Source organism: Oryx dammah, unplaced genomic scaffold, assembly GCF_014754425.2.
Source record: "Oryx dammah isolate SB20612 unplaced genomic scaffold, SCBI_Odam_1.1 HiC_scaffold_18, whole genome shotgun sequence".
Taxonomy (NCBI): Eukaryota; Metazoa; Chordata; class Mammalia; order Artiodactyla; family Bovidae; genus Oryx; species Oryx dammah.
This window is the reverse complement of record NW_024070202.1, coordinates 69,150,383-69,171,340: the sequence shown is the minus strand read 5'-3', so window position 1 is coordinate 69,171,340 and position 20,958 is coordinate 69,150,383. Positions and strand designations below refer to the sequence as shown.

Below are 20,958 nucleotides of genomic sequence, written 5' to 3'. Positions count from 1 at the left end.
AATAAGCAACACAGGTTTCTCTGGCAGCCTCAAAAATATAATGCGACTTCTCCGAATCGGCCTTTTTTGGAACAAAGTTTACCTCCAGTCTGTTGGGCAAACCTAGAGAACGCACCTAGTAGGAAATCAGCTACTTCCCTGACTTGTGCCCCAGGGAAGCCCGCCCCAGTGACCACAGTCGCTGACCACTTCATTGTTTAGAGGAGAAACTCTGTTTTCCCCAGTCCCGCCATCTCCTTTTTTTCACCCCCTCTTTTTTTTTTTTTTTTAACCACCATAAGCCGGTATGCCAGCACAGCCAGGAGGATGCTCCCCATCCCTGGTTCATCCCGTTCTGAGTATTTCTACAAAATCTAAAGATCGCCTCAGGTGAAATGCTGGCGCAGAGAGTTAACACCGTCAACTTCTCCAGTGGGGCCTCCCCTGCTTTCCAATCTTAGGGAGCGATGGGAGAAGGGGGGTGGGGTGGGTTGAGCGCCTATAGCGTCACCCCAGAGCTCACACACCCAGCCACTTTCCCCAGCCCTGCTCAGACACCCGGCCCCGCTCCCGCCCCAGCCAGATTGAAATTGCTAAACTTGGGGCCTCTTACCTTGACACATTTCCGAAATCACTGCCAAGGGACAGCTAGCTTCTCCGCGCCGCGACGCCTGCGAGGCCTACAGAAGGCGCGTTGCTTTAAATTACAACACCAACCACTTCTTGAAGGTGAGCCCCCCTTTTTTTGATACAGAGGAGAGCGGGACAAGTGAAATAAGGTAACGTGCTGCTCTTAGTATCAGAAGCAAACAAAGGCCAAGAATCGCGCTGGGGTTCCCCGCTCCCCGGCGGCTTTGACATTGATCGGAAGTGCGCCATCTCGTGGCGGCCGAGTGCCTAGACCCGGCCCGAACTCCAGCTCGCAGCCGGGAGAGGAGAGCAGGCTCAAGGCAGAGACATGAAGGAGAGAATGTGCCCAGCCCGCTGCTAAAGAGATCTCATTTTTACATCTAAGAAATTGCTGCAAAACCCCAGCCGGGTTTATAGCGGCGCATTCCAAATATGCAAATTGGCCGGCCCCGGACGGGTTTACGACCACATTGTCACAGCCATCGGAGTATGGGCTTTTATAGGGCTCAGAAATCAAACCCGCGCCCGCTCGCTGCCGCCCGCCCTCGAACAGTCCTCCTGGCTAGACTCTCCCTAGCAACTTGTGAGACTTTCGTTAATCTTTAACCGTCCCAAAGGAAGTCTTTCCTTAAATCCTGGGCTTCCCTGTCCGCTCCCTCCCTGCCCCGGCAGGAGAGTCCTTGTTCACCTCTGTGTGTCTGTCTATCAACCTAGACATTCATCTCGGGGTCTGTCCCATTCCTCTTTGAGCTTGATTTCCCCAGTCGCGCCAGTTAGACAAACACATAAACAAATAAACAAAGCGGGGGTCTGGGGTCTGGGGCCTCTCTCCAAATTCCATCCCCTCTGCTGCTGTCTGATCCTGCCTGGGTGGCTAGGGAGAGAGAATGGGATGGGGTGGGGTGGGGTGGGGTGGGGTGGGGTGGGGTGGGGTGGGGTGGGGGGCAATGGGGGTGGGTGGGGTGGGGGGTGGAGGGTGGAGGGTGGGGGTGGGGTGGACAAACAAAAGGCACTGGCCTTTCACCCTGCCCCTCAAGGTTATGGGTGATGTCCAAATTTAAGGCAGAAGTTCAAAGGCAGGAAACAAAGAAAACCAGCATCTTTCTTTCCCCAAAGAGAAAAGGCAGCCTCAGCTGGGAGCTGGGGAGAAAGCTCCCTTAGATACTCCTGTGAGTCTGCTCTTTGTACCCAGACCAGTCTCCCCCTTGCTGAAGGGCTCCCCAGGGCACCCTAGAGTTTCCATTTCAGGCCTTCTAGTCTGGAGATGAGTGAGCCCAGCCTGGGATCAGACCCATTGGCCACCTCAAGTCCCAAGGCTTTCTCTCAGGGCTGGGTCAGTCTGAGGAGATGAAGCCCCATATTCCTGGCCCTGGGATACCCCATTCTTGAGACCCCACTTCCCCAAAGGACCTGGCCATTCACCTTGACTTCCTAAGCCTGGCTTCTAATGGAGTTAAACCCTGAATAAGCCACCTCCCCACCTCCTCAGGGGCCTAGTAACTTGCCTCTTTCCTAAGGAGATAGTGGTGCTGGGGTGGGGGGTGGGGGTGACATTTGGCAGTAAAAGGCGAGTAGGGAGAGGAATGTCACACCAGGACCCAATACTCAAGTTTCCACAGTATTTTCCTTGTGCCCCGTCGCCTATATACATGCTGCGACTTATGCGGTGGGCTAGAACGGAGGACAGGGCATTACTCTCTTTACACGCAGAGCCACCAGACGCTTCTTCACATGGGGAGGCAGAGGAGATTTAATGGGAGGGTGTCTACCTTTCTCAGCTGAGGTCCCCAGACCCTGACTGGCTGAACTACCTCAGAGTATCTCCCTAATGCTTTTCAAATATTGCAAAAAATTAAAAAGACCATTCCCAACACCCTTCCCATCCCCTCCAATACCCCAAAGGCAATCAACTAATGGCAAAAAAAAAAAAAAAAAGTATTCAAACAAAATAGGTTATGGTTCCTTTATTTACAAGTCTTTTGAACACCATCCCTGTATGAAGCGTACATTCAAATATTTTTAGCAGTGAGTGAGTTTAACCGTGGAACACTGTAAACAGATAGAGCCTTTAAATATTCTCTTCATCATCTTTCCCCCCCCCCTCTACATTGCATCTTTTAAAATTCACTTTGGTTCTTGCAGGGAAATATATATATATAATATAATATTTATCTTTTAAAATAATTCCAAATCACTCTTGAGCTCTTGGAAGGTCACCGAAAGCTTCCAAGCTCAGTTCTGGGGTGGTGAAGGGCAGAGTGTGGCGTGGAAACTGGGTGTTTGGGAGACTCAAGCCCCTTATAGCTGGGGCTTGCTGGCCAGGCCCACCGCTTCACTGAGCAAATCCAAGCTTGAATTAAGTGTGGCATAGACTTTGCCAAATTGCCGCACTCCACAGGCATTTCCTGCAGGGATCCGGGGGCCAGCGGCCTGGGTGCAGCCTCTAAGCTTTTTGATGTCTTCCACCTCAGGGAATGGTCTGCTCTGCCACCAGGCTTTAGGCCTAAAGTGGCAGGCCAGACGAAGACCCTCGTCGGTAGGAAAAACTAGGTGGGTTGCAGAAGGCAGTCAACTGCTAGAAGCTCGGGCCTAGGACAGTTCGGTGAGTGGCTAGGAAGAGTGGAGAGCCCGTGATGCCACCTGGGATGGTAGATTAGTTTTCCCCTCAAGGATCAACAGCTCTCTCCCACCTTGCATCGACCTCTTAATCCAGTCATCTTTCACATTAGCTTTGGAAAGCAGCCCCAATCCAGACATCTAGGAATCCTCCCCTTTCCTTCTTCTCCTTTTCCCAAACTGAATTGGCTTTGGCGATCTTGACACAGGGGTCCTAGAGGTGACCAGGCTCCATGTGGAGGGTCCTGGGTTGGGATCATTTTCCCTGGGGGGCCGGGAAGGGGGCCCAGTCCCTGATGGAGACCACACCCAGCCCATAGCTCTAGCAGTCTCCAAAGGTGAACCACCAGAGGCCCCAAACCATTCATTCTCCTTGATGCACAACTCTCTGAACCCAAGTATCATTAGAAATCTTAACCATCAGCCGGTGGCCTCCTTCCAGGCTGTCTCCGTGTATTGCCTTTTCTCTCTTGCACATCTCCTTTCTTGAAAAGTCACCACGTGCCTTGACCTTGTCAAGGGCAAAATCTGCATATAATCTCCCGTGTATGAAACCCCCCACCCAGGTCCAGCTGGCTGGAGCCTTTAGAGAAGCGGATTGGCCGAGTAGTACTGTAAACGGTCTCTGTTAATTTTTTTTTCCTTCATTCTTCTGTTCTGAAACCAAATTTTGACCTGACGGTCAGTGAGGTTGAGCATGCGGGATAGTTGAAGACGTTTCTCTTTGTTGATGTACACACTGAAGAAGAACTCGCGCTCTAGCTCCCGGATCTGGTACTTGGTGTAGGGGCAGCGCTTCTTTCGGGTTCGTTGGCCACCTGTGAAGGCCGAAAGAGGCAGGGAGTGAGCCAGGTGTGACGGTTGCAATCCATCCCAGGGCTCCAAGTGAAGGGAAAGGGGTGGCCTCAGGGAATGGAAGCCCTGCCGCAAGCCCAAGCAAGGTCCCCCAACTAGGTCCCTGCCTTCAGGCTCTTACTGCCGGCTGGGGGAAAGGCTGCGGGAGGAGGCTCAGCTCCGGATAAAAGCCAGCTCCTTAGATAGGCCCCCAGGGAAGCTGCTTACTCTGCTCCGGAGCAGAAAGGAGGGTTCCTCACTGCAACAGGCGAGTTAGTGCCGCGGAAACCGCTTTCAAAGCAGCGAGTGGGGGGTTGCCGGCTGCCTCCAGCCCGGCCAGACTAAACAAACAGCCGCCCACGACCATTTCACCTTCCAGCACCTGGGCGGCCGAGTCCCGAGGCAGTAAAGGCGGCCCCAGCCCCAGACTTTACCGGCTACGGCGGGATTCGGCCCTCGTTAACATCTGGGGGCAGCTGCCGGGTCTTTGTCAGCTTAAGTCCTGGCCATCAGCTCCTGCCTCCCCGGCCAGCCCCCTGGCTTCCGCGGGTTGGGGAGGGGGTAGCGGAAGCCCCCTACCCCGGGCCTTCCCTAAGGACCAAGGCCACCCAGCCATCCTGGTGCTCTGGCAGGGCTGGGGCGCTGTCCCCGATAGGCTGGAGGACAGAGGGGTTTCCCAGAGCTGCGGGCAGGCTCGACTTGCACCCCTTTCAATAAAACGCCACCAGAAGTAAAGAAAAAGTCCGCTTTTGACAGATTGAATAACAATTGTAACATGCAGTCGGACAGAAGGCAGCACACGTAATTGCCACTGCGCCCAAGGAAAATGGCTTCCTTTGGACAAAAAGGCCAACTTTGGGTTAATTTGTTTCTTTTAATATATTGCTCGAGCTAAGCGGGCTATTTTATCTGTTAAACACGCTCCTAGCGCCATCGTTAAACAGCGATGCCTTTGAATCCCGGCCGGGACTGGAGTCCCGGCGCAACACATGGCTTTTATAAAAATCTCCGGATTACCTCGCTATCAAAGGCTCCCGAACCCTTGCAAGGAGAATTTACAGGCGCCCACCTCCGGCTCCCCAGCCCCGAGCTGGCCCCGAGCGGGGTCGAGCTGCTAGGCTTGGGAGCCGAGAAGGGAAAAAAAGGGGAAAAGGGAGGTTTTTTGTGTTTTGTTTTTTTTTTTTTTTTGCAGGCATGCCTTGGCCGGTGGGTATTTCACGGCCAATTTCAGCACTCGCCACGTGATCCCGCCTTTTATAACAAAGTTTTGTTGGGGGGAAACCTAAAGGCCCTTCATAAACCTTATATGCTTATAAAACAGCATATAAAAATTTAACAGCGGTGCTGCGCTAGATTTCCAACTCCCCTTTCATAAAGCGCAGGGCGCGCTGCCTTTTATACGTACTGGAGCCGCCGGCCTTGTCCTCAGTGTGGCCGGAAGACGACTCGGGGCTGCTGCTGCTCTCGGGGCGCCGCCGCCGCTCCTTTTCCTCCGCCGCCGCCGCCGCCTCCCGGCAGCCGCCGGCGCCGCTGTCCGAACTTGAAGTTGCCGGCGTGCCCGTGGCCGCTGCCGCCGCCGCCGCCGCCGCCGCGGAGGTCGCCGCGGCCGCCGGGGGCCCCTTCTCGGCGCTCTTGTCCCCGGGGTAGTCGGAGGAGGCGAGGTTTTCCGGGGTGCCGTAGGCCGTCTCGAAAAACTGGTCGAAAGCCTGCGGCAGGACGCCGTTCCTGCCCACGGTGCTATAGAAATTGGACGAGACGGCGGGGGTGGGGTGGTGGTAGACGTTGGCCGAGCTCTTGGCCAGCACGTCGCCAGGCACGCCGGCCGCGCTGGGCGCCTGCAGGCAGTCTCTGTGCACGAGCTCCTCCGCGGAGTAGCAGTGGGCCAGATTGCCGCGGGGGTGCCATTTAGTGGCGGGCTCAATGGCGTATTCTCTGAAGGTCACTTCGCGCACGGGTTGGACCTGGGGCAGGTTGGAAGAGTAGGAGTATGTCATTGGGCGCGAAGACGGGGTCTGGGGTAGAAAAGAAGGGAGGCTGGAGAAATCTGGACCCGAGACGTAGTAAGTACAACTTGGCAAATACATGTTAGAGGAGCAGGGACCACGCTCATCAAAATCCATCATTGGGCTACCTTGGGCTCTCCGCAGTAGCCGAGCTTAACATGATTCTCCACTGCAGCTGCCTCTTTGAAGCGGATCCGTGAAGTAGAAATTTGGAGACGTAAGCTGACGTGGAAATCTATCCCCATCCTTAGCAGGGAGGTGCTGGTCATGTGACCCGATGTTGAAATTGACAAGCTGCGAGCGAGTCCGTTTTTTTTTTTTTCCCCTTTCCTTTTCGCCCCCCCTCCCTCCCCGGCTTCCTTTCTTTGTAGCCACCTCAGGGGAAGCAACAGATCGTCACTCGGTGTTCTCACCGAAAGCACGTAATCGCCGGTGTAACTCATGTTGGCTGGGGGGCCTCCCGGCGCGCAGCGAGGCTGGGTGCTACCCCGTGCCAATTGCTTGTGCTCAGCTGCACGGTGCTGGCCCTTGAGTGCGCCGAGGGCGGTGAGAGAGCTCAACTGCCACCCACCTCTCCCCGGGTGAGGGATGCCATAGGCTGGGGGGTGGCCGGGTGGGAGCTCGTCGCTGCGTGGCCCGTGCGTGGTCTTGGAATCTATCCGCCTGGAGGCTCGCGTTCGCACCTCCTTCTGCGCTGTCCCCCTCCCACAGGCTTGCTCTGGAAACCACCTCTGCCTCCGATCCTGGTTGGACCCCCTTCGGGGCCAGGGTTCGCAGCCGTGGACGTGACTGCCTCGTGGCTTGCCCGATTTGCACGGTGACTTGATTACACGCTCGCATTCATGGTCACTTCCGAAGCGCTTTAGTGCCTTCCGTCCCTAAACCACCAACAACCAGGGCGGCTTCCCCCGCGGTTTGTCAGGGATCCGCAGGTCCCGGAAGGGCCTTCGTCTCACCCGGGATCCACCTCCCTTTCATTCTCCCTGCCGGCCTCCTCACCCCCACGCCCTGACCTTGGAGAAACCCGCTCCTTCTCGCTGTCTGCCGGGGTTCGGAGGGACTCAACAGAGCCAGAGACGCGGGGGCTGCGCCGCTGCGCACTGATCCGCCCGCCGGGTCTTCCGGAGCTGAGGACTCGGGAAACCATGCGGTTGAGGCGAGCCTTGGGCGGCTTCACAGGCGCTGACATCCGAGGAGACTACTCCTGGGTATGCTGCACCTTCCCGGAGCCCACATCTGAGCTCCAGAGCTGCAGGGAGAGTAGGGGGCAATGAGCAGGGGGCGAGGGCCCGGGAGCCGTGGCTGAGAAAGAGGTAACGCGCCTCCTTTCCTCTGCAAAGCTTGAGGGCCAGGGATGTGCAGGGCAGAAACTCAAAAGGACCGAGGCCTTTCTGCTACTCATCCCACGGAAGGGACACAATGCCAAAGAAAAGAGATGTCCTTCCGAAACTCCCAGCACCTTGGATGAAAAGAACGCTTTGAAAACGCTAGGTCTGAACTAAAGATACAGAGGTCATGGCGGCTAGGATGAGTCTAGGTTTTCTTGGGAAGAGGAAAGACAGAAACTTGAGATGGTGAAAACTGCTTGCCATCCTTCAGGACTGAATGAACAATATTTGGGAGAAGCAGAAGAGGAGGGCATAGAGCAGCCAGGCAGGGCCAGGAGCTGGGAGGGGCCCGGCTCTGAGGCCTCCCCACACCTATCTTCTTGGAAGGAGCTGGATGCCGCTGAAGGAAAGTTGAAAAATGAAAAAGGATAACCTTTTCCCTTTCCCCATCCAGGAAATAGCTGAAGGTATTTATATATCTTGGGGAGATTTAGAGTATAAATTCTAAGATCTTTGGTATTTAAGTGTCAACATCGATTTATTTATTTATTGCTGAGCTGACTGTAACTGACTCAATAACAAATCTAATCATGTATTGCACTGGAAAAGAAATTTCTCATTATGTATTTTCTCCATATGATGGCCCACCATTGCATTTGAATACCCGCTGTAAATATCAATAATATCGGGTAATTACTCTGTAGTGGAGTAAACTAATTTATTAGCATTCATGTTTATGTGGCTCCTACCCCTCTCCTTTACAGGGGTTGCGTATCACAAATCAAACTACTGGGACACATTGGTTTAATGAACTCTTTATTCAGGATTTGCTGCAAGAACTTCCATGCCCCTTGAATCCATGAGCTGAACTTAAAATTATTTGTGCATCTTCAGCTTGACATATTTGTCCACAAAGGCTTGTGCAGAGGGCAGTATCGGTGTGAGTGAGAAGGTCTGGTAGGAAACAAGGTCGTTTGGGAAGGGTAGCTTGAGACCTCCTAAAGCTGGGGATCACAGTTGCAGGATTGCCCTGCAGCAAAAAAAAAAAAAAAATAATAATAATAATTTCTATTTCCATCGGAGACCAACAAGGCAAAATATTTATTTCTCTACAGCATTTCTTTCTTGAAGACTGAATATAAAAGGGAGAAGGAGAGGTTTTCAAATAGCAGTATTTAAGTCATTCGCAGGCTGATTTTGGCTCTTTCCAACTCTCTCCCAGCAGCCCACCCAGTCCCCGCCACCCCGACCCTCGAACAAAAGGAATGCTTGAGGGGTTTCAGTGACTTTGCCATAACAAAGGCGCCACCACTGCGGGGCTTGCCCCGCCCCTGGGTGAAGGCAAACAAATTCTTGCACTTGTATTAGGGCTTTTAAGACTATAATTGAGCCCGGGGGCGTCTAGGAGAACCGAAAACAGTTCTAGACAGACCTGGGGTTTTATAGCAGTGTTGGCAGTCAACTTCAGCTTGTGCCTGAGCAGACCGGCTGCGGTGGCTGCGGGGGACGCCAGGCTATCAACCCTGGCTGCACACAGCCCCTCTCCCAATTAGATCAGTTTTCCCCTTGATGCCAGGGAGAGGGAGGGTCACCGCAGAAAGGTCGGTATAGGGACCTTCTCTTCCACAGAACCAGTGCCTCCCACTTTCTTGAGAGCTGAGCTGAGAGGGTGCTGGTCAGTCTGGATCCCATGGGTGTCTGCAAGAGACAAAGGCAAATTCCCGAGGAGAGGCGGGGGTAGGGAAGGTGCTCTGGGAGCCACTGGCAGAACTGAAACGGGGTGCAGGTAGGGTCTTGCAGCCTGGAAGGGGGCAAATGGGGGCGCTGCTGTGAAGATGGTAGAGAATAAAAGCTTTTGATGTCAGAAGAAGGGAAACTGCCTGGAGCTGTGAATGCTTTTTAGTTCTTCAGCAAGGACAGGAGGGGGTGATGAGATCCCCAGTGCTGCCCACAGTTCCCAGCTTTGCCTGCTTCTCCCCCTCTGGCCTGGAATATACTCATCCTGTGAATGTTTTTTTGGGGGGGAGGTGTTCGGTGTTCGCAGGTGGGAGCAGCTCTGAGGATCAGACCAAACCTTGGGGAGGCAGAGCTTTGGGTCCTTGTTTTTAACTTTGCTCTGAGCCTAATTGACTCTTCCACTTTGCAGGAGGCCCAACAGCCAAGTTGAGCCCACCCGGCTCAAGAGAACACCCGATGGGGTATAAGCCCGCCCTGGAAGGCCAAGTGCGAGTTGTATTTTTTTTTTTTTTTTTTGAGGAGTCCAAGATGGGCACGGCTGTGACATTGGCCCTGGAGACTGATTTCCCACGAGCTGTTCTTTCTCAGAAGCTCCACTGTGCAGGACCATCTCCAGAAAACACTCTTCAGCGTGTATTTCCTTTTATCGTCAACCCGGAGCCCCATGGCAGCTAATGTGAGAGGCCAAAAATGTTTTGGAGGAAGAAAAACAAAGGCAGGAAGTGGCGGCAGCCTGACGGTGCGTGTGTGTCTGCGGAGAAGGGAGGGAGCCATTTCAATCTCTTCTTGTTTTTCCAAACTTCAAGGTCTAGGCAGCCCTAGCAGGGCCGGCCCGTCGCTCCCAGTGCAGCGTTTGGAGATGGCCACCCGGACAGGAGAAGGCTGGCGCCCGAGCCAGCCTCGTCAGGCGGAAACGGCTAACGAGGCGATTTGCTCAGCAGAGCAGACCAAGTCTTTCCAAACTTCATTTGATTTGGCCCTAAAAGTCAGGGGTTGGGGGATTCTGCAACGCCTCCCAAACCTTCCTCGGCAGGCGGGCTGAGTGCGCCTTGCCGGAGATTCTTGAGCTCTGCACTCCACTCCACGCCTCTTCCCAGGCGGGATATGGGAATAAAGTGTGTCCAGGTGCATCTACCCAGCACTGCCGCCTCCCCTTCTTCTTGCAGCCGAGGGGTCTGGGAAGCAGCCGGAGGGTGCCTGCTGGCAGTGCCCAGGCTGGGTAACCTTGGCATGGTCAGTGCGCATCAGGGCAAAGTGAGCCTTTTCACCGGAGTTATCCTGTGTGTGCATGTGTGTTGGTGGTGGTGGGAGGGCGGAGAGTCATTTCCAGCATAGTCATTCAAGGGAGATGAGCAGAAAGGACCGTCACTTGATAGGCAGCCTAACAACTGTTCACTCCAAGGGAGGATAGAACTGGGGGGCAGGGAGTGCCTCCAGACTCTGGGCTTCTCATCCCTAACTGATCATGCTCCTATGTTGCCTTCTCTCTTTGGGGCTGATTTGGACTCTGGCAGCGGCTCATTGTCCCTGAATCTGAGAATGCGAAGTCTCAGCGCCTGCACTTGCAGCCCTCAGACTGCTCAGTGCATAACCCTTAAAATGAATGCCAACAGCAGGCTTCCCGCTCACTCCATTTCCTAACCAGTGTCTGTCTCTATCTCCCTGCAGCTCCTGCTTGCCAGTCACCCGTCCTGCCCCTTTCCAGCCAAGTCTCCCTTTCTGTGGCCTCTTGCCTCTTCTGATACTTCCCCTACGCTGAGCCAGAGCTGATGTGCCACTGGAGGGCACTTGGTTCGGAAAACAGTTTCTCTGGAAGCTGGTTAGGTTCCTGATTCTTCTCCCAGTTCAGGCTTCCACCAGGGGTCTGAATTGGACCTCTCACCTCCTTCTTCTGAACATTCTATTTCAAGGCCCTACCAGGCTCTTTTTCTCTCCCTCCCTCTCTCATCAACAGTCCCTTCTTCTCTTCTTGGAACTCAACTCCTGATTTTCTAGGCCTGGCAATCTTGGATGGCAGCTGGCCTGGGAGGGGGCAAGGCCCACCTGACAGACCAAAATTCACTCCCAAAGATCTCTGGTTGTTTGTGGATCACATAAGGTACCTTTTTTTTTTTTTTAAATTCTGATCTGAGCCCCTACCATCCTCTGTTCCCAAATGTCACACCTGTTTCTAGAAAACCATAGCAAAGACTGTGGCAACCCTTGCACACTGCACACAGGTGCAAGAACCAGCTGGAGGACCCAGGATGAAAATGGCTATCAAGCCCTTCACAGGGCTGGAGGCCAGGTCCCCATTTGAGGGCTTTCTGTGTCCAAGTGGGAGATACCCTGGAGGTACATCTATCTGTCTTTCTTGGTAAAGCCCAGGAGATCTAGAATGTGTTCTTAGGAAATGGTCTATTGGCAGATCATGGCCAACTTATCACATTTCAAGACACTCTCTAGAGGAGATACTGAGGCTTCAATAAAATATCGAGACCTCCTTCTGTCACTAAGGATGCTGGGGTTAATTTCTCTCCTTGGCTGGGAGAGGCACCTGTTCCCCCTTCCCCCAAGCTCTTCCTCCCTTCCCTAAAGCACAGGAACAGGTAATGCCTTGAACTTGAACTTACAGTTGACTCTTTTTTGACTCACAGTTTAAATCTCCAAGGTCCTTAAACATCTGAAGAAGTCCACATCCTTCCCGAGACTACTGAGGCATCAGGTTTAGCAGGGGGTCTCAGACAACCAAGCAATCTGGTTACTATTTAGTGTGTCCCAAAGTGATGGGAGAAAGAGAGTTACTTCCTTTGAGAACTATCTTTATTTTATTGTTGTGGACTCATTAAAGATTTTTTTTCCCCTACTGAATGGGAACAGATGAGGGGGGTGGGGGCTGAAGGGCAAAGCCCTGGTTCTCAGTGTCTGCCTTCCATTCTCCCTGCAACTTTGCCCCAAACGGGGTTTCCCCAGCCAAGTATATCTGTAATAAAGAGGACAAAAGGCAGAGGGCAGCTCAACCCAAAGGCCAGCTCTGGTCCTGGGGTGGGGGTTGGAGCATGTCTTAGTCTTGATCGCTGTGGCTCACAGGAAGCTCCTATACCCCAAGCTTCAGCGACCACTGAGGGCAGCTACCACTGAGGGCAGCTCCCCCAGGCCCTTAGGTTCTACTCAGCCTGAATCCATGGCTCATATTCCAGGCTGGAGAAGAGCTAACCCCTGACTCCTCAAACCCTGCCCTAGGAGTCTCCCCCATGGGCCCTAATAGTTCTGTGATGCTACCTATTCACGGACAATCCTTCTGCCTACTGTCCCCTGAAGACCCTGCTCCACACTTGCAGCCCTAGGGATAAAGCCCTGCTTTTCTATATGCTGTGAAAAAAAGACAAAATCAGTCATTTACACGGCCTCTTTGATTCATCTGGAGCAATAAGCTCAGAGGAGGACCAGATTTAAGCGACTGACCACTAGGTCTGAAGTCATGACCTGCTGCAGGCAGAGGGAAGGGACCCCCACCCCTCTTCAGCACAATGAAGGGATTGTGGGGGGTGGGGCTGGGAGTCAGAGAGTTTTACCTTTGGCAGAGTGCACCTCACTCCGTGGTCCATATTTTAGGCAGGAGAAGAGGCGCATGCAAGTTCTCACCAAAGGCCTGCCTTGTACTGAGGGGGGAGACCTGGACTCAGGGGCCTCAGGAGAGGCTCCCAGCAGGCTCCTTCCCCATCCTATTCTCCGCCCACCGGGCCTGCAGGCCCCTGCCAGATTCCCTCTCTCCCAGAGGTCAGAACTCAGATCCAGCCGCATCCACTCGACTGAGCTTGCAGGTTTTGCCTCTCACCCCGGCTAGGCCTCCGCAGGCTCAGTTCTTTGAGACTCGACGGGAACAGAGCCTGGGCCACCTCTGGCTGCGCGAACTCCGCTTCAATATGGCTGGAGGCGAAGGAGTTTGTCACCAGGAAAGGGCTGCCTCCAGTCCGCGATCTCCGGTTATCAGAACCCGCTTGCAGCCGGCCGGTTGCGTGTCCTCTGCCTTCTCGCGGCAACCAGCCCTGTCCGTGGAGACGGCGGTGGCGCAGAGGACCTGACCTTTCTGGAGCGAGAGGAGAGCGCTCTCTAAGCTGCCAGGAGGGGGGTTCTGAGGTTTCCAACTTCTCCCACCCAATAGCAGCCCAGACACCCACGCATGCCCCTCAACCCGGTTTCCCCCTCCATTTTGTGCATTGTCCGCAGACCCGCAGCCAGAACAAAGCCCTCAGCAGTGGTCTCTCCATCGCCTTCGCGAGCTCTTGTCCCTATCTCCCCTGGGCCAAAAGGCTCGGAGCTTAAGTCGAGCGGTCTAAGTCCAACCCCCACCCCCGCCCCCCGCCTCCCACCCCAGCGCCCTCTTCTTTCCCTTAGCCCCAGCCGCCCTCAGCCAGAGCCAGGGTACTACTCTGCATGCCAGCCGGGCCCCTGCGCGTGCCAACCTCCCATGCGCCCCGTCCTGGCCTCGGACTGCGGGCGGCCCCGGACCTAGGACCTACAGCCGAGTCCAGCGCGGCCGAGGCACGGGGCGCAGTGAGGCCGAGCTTGCTTTCCGGCCCCAGGGCGGAGACCCGAATTAGGCCGCCTGGGTCCGCAACGTGCCCGGCTCGCTCTGGGCTCCCTCGGATCCCACCCCACCCATCAGGCCGAGGCTCAGAAAGCGGAAGTATTTGGTGGAGAAAAACAGTTTCTTTTAAGCCGGTCTCAGAACCCCTTTTAGAGCAAATGCTCCTGTCAAGTTTTATTTCCCGTTGCAAACCACCTTCCACGCTGCCAAGAATTAAGACCGGGAGAGATTAAATACCCGATTATTCTCGTGGGGAGGAAAGGGCGGGAGCGGAGAAGAGGGACCCGCACCAAGACTTTCGTTGGACTCGGTTTGTCCGCATCAAATAACGCCCAGCGAGACCCGCGAAGGCCCGCGCGGGCGGCGGTGACGTCAGCCTGCAGCTGCGGGGCGCCGCGCGGGACTGGGGGGCCCGGGCCGGGACCTCGGCTAGCGTCCCACTGCACGCCCCCTCCGGCCACTGGCCGTCCGGGCGAGGCAGGCTCTCTGAAGCTTTGCGCCTCCATTTTGAGGAGAGTGTTCCTAGCGACGCGCGGAGGATTCTGAGCCTCCTTGGCCCACGAGGGGCGCGGCATCGGGTGGCTTCCCGGGTCCGCTGCGGCGCCTCTCCTGCGCGTCCTCGGTCCCTGCACCGAGGGAGGGGTAGGGAGCGGCCCCCGCGCCGCTGCGCGACTGCCCGCCAAGGTTCGCACATCCCCAAGGCCTCGCCGTGATGACCGCTTCCCGGTGGATCCAGCTCTTCAGCGGCGCGACGGAGCCAGGCAGAAATGAAATCAACTGTGTCGAGGCCTTGGCTGCTTCCACGGAGTTTTTCTGTGCCAGCCTCTTTTTTTTTTTTTTTTTCCTTCCCTTGAAAATCAAATTAAAAAACAGCAAACACCTTTCAGACATTGGTCGGGCTCTAGGTAGATGCGCTAGGATTGGAACAGCCGATCAGTAAGTGGGTATTTTCATAAAGAATGAAGCCGGCTGTTATTTACACGGCGGCCTGGCGGATGAGAACTTAATTATTGTGTGCGTGTCCTAAACCGAAGCATAAATCTCCCCAGGCCTCTTGGATAACGTTACATCTCTGCTTATGAAAAATGGGATGTGAGCAACTCGCTGCACATTTCTCTGATTCTCCAGGTCTTGGGCTGCTGACACGCATTCGATCAACTTTAAAGGAATGCGCATAAATCAGCGAGCCCCTAGCGTCTCCTCCATAGAAGTTCGCAAATCCGGAAGGGCGCCTCTGAACCCACCCGGTCTGGCGCTTAGCAGTCCCGGGCAAGCTCCGTCTCCGCTACGAAAGAAACTCGGGAATTCGCAGACGGGAGCGAGAACCCGCATCCTCACCAAACCCTCCAAACACACTCAGCAGGATGTAATCCGCACATATACGGTGAAATCTGTCATTAGCTACCTGCACACATATGTTATCATCCTCAGCTGAATTTCACTGCCTCACGAAGTTTTAAGAAAATATCTCAAATAGGTCGAATTTTTAAAAAGAATAATTTTCTCACCCTTTCTTGAAATTTTTAGTTTTCTGTTAAAAAAAAAAAAACCACCAGTTTAAATAGATGGCTTAAGCTCTGTATCAGGCATAAATAGTAGTGAAATGCAAAGTGGCATTTTACAATCATCCACTTAAAATACCTTAATAAATTTGACAGTATTAAGAGCAGATGGAAAGAGTAGTTTTTTTAAAGTCCCATATTTACAATTAAAAAAAATGGTAACATGACAGTCCATTACAGGATTAAAAATCATTGTTAATTTGATAGATGGAAATGGTGTCTAGTTGTTTCCATATTATAATTTCTTACTCTGAAAGTGTATCCCTTTTGGGGAAAAAAAATATACTTGAATCAGGGATTCAACAACACTATCCCAGTGTCTGGCATTATTATTCCCATATGGCGGCTGGCACCCTCCTGGATGTCTATTTTCTAAAGGTTTAGATTAATTGGTATTTGGGTATTAGGGAACCATCACACTCCATGCTTACTTCAGGTTATCCGGTAGATCCATGAGAATTTTAAGTAAAAGGTAAAATCAACATTATCAATAACTGTTTCAGAAGAGAGAGAAAGAGAAAAACAACCTCTGAAATATCTTCTGTCATTAATTTCAAAAACTGAAGGGAGAAAAAAAAGAAAACTACTTTACCCAGAGTTCCTGCAGTGGCGATGGCTTGTGAAAAGGGTGGTATTCCTGCTGCAGAGCTGCTGTTGGCCTTCTTCCTTGGCTTGAGGCTCAGAATATTTCTTAGATCTAAAGAAAAATATCCCCCATCAACAGAAGAGTCCCCTTTGGAGCTGTTCGTAAACACACAGTTTGATCCAGCTTTGAGGGGATTTTCCACCACTTTAAACATTTTGGGAGAAAGTTGTTACTTTGCCTTGGTGGCAGCTCATTTAGAAATGGAGTGGTGTAGAACAAGATGTGGGGAGGTTGATTTGAAGCACCATTTTCATTTGTTTCCACAAGTGGAGTGAAAATCCTCAGGGCAGCAAACCTTGATTGCACTTCACAAGACCATTCCATGTGTGCGTTTTAAGACCATGCTGTTTTTAGACAGCTTTAGAGATTCTTTCTATAATTTTCCATCTATAAAAGAGTTCTAAGTCTTCAGGTTGGAGAAGTTTCTGTCAGCGTCAGCCTAATTTGTTGTCAACTGATATTATTTTCCATAAAATGATGAATAAGATTACTCGGTTCACAATTACTTTCGTCTTAACATAAAGATAAAATTCACCTCATCTCAAAATTTTGCATTCTAAAGATCTTGGTTCCACCAACATTTCAATGCATATATGCACAGCATAGCATGTTTTTGACAAAAACATCACCTTATATGTATATTAAATATAGAAACATACATATGTATTAGTTATGACTCTAAACACGGCATCCAATGTGTCATTAGGGGTCAATAAGTAGTACATATGATTGTTATTGCCAGTATAGTTTTGATGGTGGTTGTTAATATTAAATGTATATATTTCTTCCATAAATCAAATGGCAGCTTAGAAAACATCAGTATAAGATTGCACACCACCCAGGCACAGCACTCGACTCGGAGCTATCCAGGATAACTCTCCTCCTGCATCCATATTATGGTCATTTTATAGATATGAGATCTTTAAGCTCTCCATACTGACCTCTTAAGAGGTGAGTTTCTTTGAATTTCTGAAATGTAACTCTAGAGCTCTAGAGTTAGCAAGGCATCTGAAACTTTTTATTTACCGTATAGATCCCTTACAGCTCTAGTTAGGATAGTAGACCACCTTGGAGGGTGAGGGCCAAGAAAGAAAGGTTATTTAAGAACACCTCTTAGACTGTAACAAAAATGTACAGCTTTAAAGCAGATCTGCAGAAACCTGATGCAGGGGAAGCTGCTATGAATACAAATCAAACTTGGCCATTAAAGAAAAGGAGCAAAACTTCATCATGTAAGGTACATTTTGGACCTCAACATTCAAATCACCTTAAATTACACCATCTTAGGGCATCAGTAATTAACGATTCTCTATCTGTACAGATTCTACAAGTATATATACAAGCACACACAAGCAGTAATATGCAAATGTATACATGTATACACATATGATATATATTCACATATATACAGGCACATGTATAACTTACATATATTCAAATTTGCTCCATCTGGTGCCAAAGAAATGAGTACTAAATCTCTAAAACTAGGAGTCAAGGAGGTAAGACCTTTTGATTCCCTTGAAGCTGAAGAATTACAAGGAAGCTTGTCAACGCGAGGTGGCGCCCTTGATCTACTAATCCAGCTGAGGCCAATTCATGAGCTGTCAAAAGTCAAGGTCACAAATTGTCTTTTTTCATCAAGGTCAAGGTTTAAGGCCTTTCCTAGTCCTGTCATTTCAACAAATATCAAAACCTGCCCTTTCAGACACATGCAGACCCAACAGCAGATTTTAAAATACGACAGCCTGGGCATCACTGATACTAAACAACTGGTTTTCATTTTCCACAGGGAGCCTGGGAATTTATACTATCTCCTCCTCCTTTCTTTTCTCTTCTTTTCAGAATACCTGACACTTTAACCTTCTTAAAGCACTTATCTAAATTTTTAGGATTTTAGTTGTGAGGGATTTCTCCCTTTGCTTAAAAAATTTGTAGCAAAAAAAAAGCTGAATAATAATAGAAAAGAATGGTCCTTGGTTTGTATAGGACAAACCACCGGCTCCTTTTCTTTCTGTGAAGTGCATGTTTAGCATAGAAAAATAATGACTATTTCCTTCAGATTTTAATGACAGTGTCTATTTTATTAACATAATTAATACCACTATATCAACTATCTACAGGTCTAAGGCTTTTTAAAAACTATTATTTTTAGTAGAAATATTTGAAAAGCAGGTGCACAAATACATTTTCACAGTGTGCTGAATGTCTTTATTTACAAGATAGCATTTTATAGTGAATATGAACAAAATGAATGTGCTGGTTGAAATAACTGCTTGATTAAAAATGTGCTGTGAAGATGAACCCCAAAACTTTCTAATGCAGTCTCATAACACAATAAACAAGGAAAAAATACTAATCCCTTAACAGATCAAAAATATAGAATGTAAACATCTAAATGTTTTAGGGGAATGGATTTCCGTTTTGAGTTTTCTAAAAATAAAAACAAAATATTTCTCTAGCCAATGTTTGTAAATATTGGGAAATATCAATCAATTTATGTGAAAAATTAATTGTATTCAAACCAAAGGCCACCATGTTAGGGTGGGACCTCTCAGAAGATCTGACATAAAGTGAATTCTGTGAATTATCTGATGCTTTAAATATTTTTAAATGTATCAAATGCTTTGAAAAGTAGATTATATTGGGGCAGAAAATATTGTCCAAATGCCACAAAAAAAAAACCTTGTCATAAGCAATTAAAAATTATTATCAGAAGGACATTCCCAACCCGGGGTTCTCCTATGGCCTCAAAGGCTCACTCCGATGGTTGTATTTACTCCCAAGACAAACGATCCTCGGAAGAGCTTTCTCTCCCTTTGCCCCTTCATAGTAAATAGTCCAAGATCATTATTTCAGTACCTTCTTCTCCTTTCCTTTCTAAATCTATACATGACGTGTTTTGCAGAATATACAACAACGGTAGGAATTTCACTAAGATTTACCTGAGCAGTCACTTAACATGCAAAGGGGATGGTAATGGTGACCCAGAAGACAAGCAGATGTTTACAACAGCCTGTTGCACTTGTAACCAACTTTCCGGTCACTGATCATTATCACATAACATAGTGTCCTAACATATAACGGTCACATAAATACTTACAAGATTTCAGTAAAAGGGTAAACTTATCTGAAATTGCGTATTTGGGGGGCTGATGTTTGACTCTAGAGTTTGTCATTTAATGGTCTGTCGGAGTTGGCGGGAGAACTGGCAGTCTTTACCATTTCTTTAAGTTTTAAAAGAGTTGTAGATTCCACAGGAGAAAGAGATCCCCCTTAGAAAAGCAAAATGCCAGTGTCTCTCTCTTTCTCTTTCCCATTCTTCAATTATTATTAGCATTATAACCATTATCTGGGCAAAGCAACGAGTTCTGAAGAATTTCTTCAAGTTGCTCTCTAGCTCCACTTTTAATCCATTAACTAGTGGTCTTGAGTTTGTTGATAACTTTTTTCTCTTTGACCCTTCTGTTCTGGAACCAGATTGTAACCTGTCGCTCCGAGAGATTCGTCGTGGCTGATATCCGCCTCCGTTTGTCCTTGGTAATGAATTTGTTTGTAGCGTATTCCCGTTCGAGTTCTTTTAATTGCACTTTGGTGTAAGGGACGCGCTTCTTTCTCCCCCGCCTGTAGGAGCTGGCGTCTGAGGGATGCGAGACCACGTCTGGAAGATAGGGAAGAAGGCAAGTTAAAGAGGGATCGGATCCAGGCCAGGACACAGGCGACAGCTCTCTCTGAGCCACCGCCTTGCAGCGCCCGGCTGCCCTTTGCCACCCGCTGTACAATCCAGCCCTTCTGCCAAAACCTGGAGGGTCAGTGGGGAGGGTGGGAAGTTCTGTACTGAAATGAAATCGCCGAGATCCAATTACTACCCCAGCCTGGGCCACTCTGCCCGCACAGCAGCGGGGCTTCGCTTGATCTCCTGGCCCAGCGGCTCAAATCTTAGCCTCCAGGCTCAGGGGACAATACTTCCATTCCTGATTCCTTTCTATATCGCCAAAGCCCCAACACTTGATGCTTCTACACTGAAGACACTTTTGAGAGAATGAATACGGGCAATTTGATAAACCATTTCCAGGTCAATTTCCCATCCTTAAAGTCCATGTCAGGGGCTGGCGAGGGCGGAGCGCAGAAGGCGAAGGAAGCCAGCGAGGGTCCGCACGAGCTTCTTCCCAGCCATCCCTCACCCAGGGAGAGCCAGGACCAGCCCAACTCCAGGGCAGTGAGGGCAGAGCCAGCCTGCCAGGGTCGGGCTCCTAGGGGTGCAGCACCACTAGGACAGGCCAGGGAGAGAGCAGAGGGGCACGAGGGTGACCAAGGAGCGAGCGGAGGAGAAGCTGGGGCGGAACCGGAGGACCGGGGCTGAGAAGGGGGCGCCATTTACCGGGCAGAGTGGACTTCCAGAGGTGGGGAGGCTGCGCCTGCTCTTTGGGGCAGTACATTTGGCCGTTCCAGCCGTTGGGCAGCGCCCAGGGCTGGTAGCTTTCCATGGGAAGACCCAGGGGCTCGTGGCGCGACTCGCCGGGGCCCCCGAGGCCCGGCACCACCGGCATATCCAGGTAGCCAGGCACGGGCTGGTGGTGGTGGTAAGGCCCGGGTGCGTAGCCCTGGTGGTAGAAGGCGAACTCCTTAGCGCGGGAGCTGAACTCCTCGGCCGCGGGGCCGGCGGTGTCCATGTACTTGTCCGCGAAGGCAGCGGCGGCGGCGGCCGAGGCGGGCTGCGCGCACGACTTGATGGCGTTGGGGTGCGGGCCCATGCGCGCGCAAGGATAGTAGCCGCTGCCGAAATAGCCGTAGGGCAGCGCTGCGGGCCCCGACGAGCTCTGCGCCGCCGCCGAGCAGGGACTACACTGCTTGGCGGCCTCGGCGCCTGCTGGGCCCGCGGGGCCCGGTCCTCCTGAGGACGACGCCGCCGCCGCCGCCGCTGCAGCGGCGGCGGCGGCGGCAGCGGCGGCGGCGGCCGACGGGGGCGCCTCCCCGGGCGCGCTGCTGTAGGCGGCCGCGGCGCCGGGCGCCGCACAAGACTGCAGCAGCGTCGTTCTGTCACCGTAATGCCCGG

General features: G+C 51.5%; 2 protein-coding genes and 1 long non-coding RNA gene across 5 annotated transcripts in view; 1 reads left to right on the top strand and 2 right to left on the bottom strand.

Annotated features, from left to right (window-relative positions):
- Window positions 1–387: 387 nt before the first annotated feature.
- LOC120877435 lies at window positions 388–10,268 on the top strand. Of its 3 annotated transcripts, none has more exons than XR_005724334.1 (2): window positions 388–708; window positions 9,537–10,268. It is a non-coding gene; the product is annotated as an uncharacterized LOC120877435 (long non-coding RNA). The 3 variants fall into 3 exon arrangements; XR_005724336.1 differs by lacking the exon at window positions 388–708 and adding an exon at window positions 6,041–6,119; XR_005724335.1 differs by lacking the exon at window positions 388–708 and adding an exon at window positions 6,421–6,643.
- Window positions 2,559–6,406, bottom strand: HOXA11 (homeobox A11). Its single transcript, XM_040259732.1, has 2 exons — window positions 5,465–6,406; window positions 2,559–4,043 (listed from the first exon to the last, which is right to left on the bottom strand). Exons 1-2 carry the CDS (start codon window positions 6,180–6,182, stop codon window positions 3,811–3,813), a joined length of 951 nt encoding a protein of 316 aa, XP_040115666.1. The 5' UTR covers window positions 6,183–6,406; the 3' UTR covers window positions 2,559–3,810.
- A 5,577-nt stretch (window positions 10,269–15,845) lies between the features above and the next one.
- The window catches only part of HOXA13 (homeobox A13), a 5,649-nt gene continuing 536 nt past the window's right edge, over window positions 15,846–20,958 (bottom strand). Inside the window, exons 2-3 of the mRNA XM_040259879.1 lie at window positions 20,284–20,939; window positions 15,846–19,563 (exon numbers count right to left, since the gene is read on the bottom strand). Of these exons, the coding sequence (XP_040115813.1) occupies window positions 19,319–19,563; window positions 20,284–20,939 (901 nt within the window). The 3' untranslated portion in view covers window positions 15,846–19,318. The remainder of the gene's footprint in view (window positions 19,564–20,283; window positions 20,940–20,958) is intronic.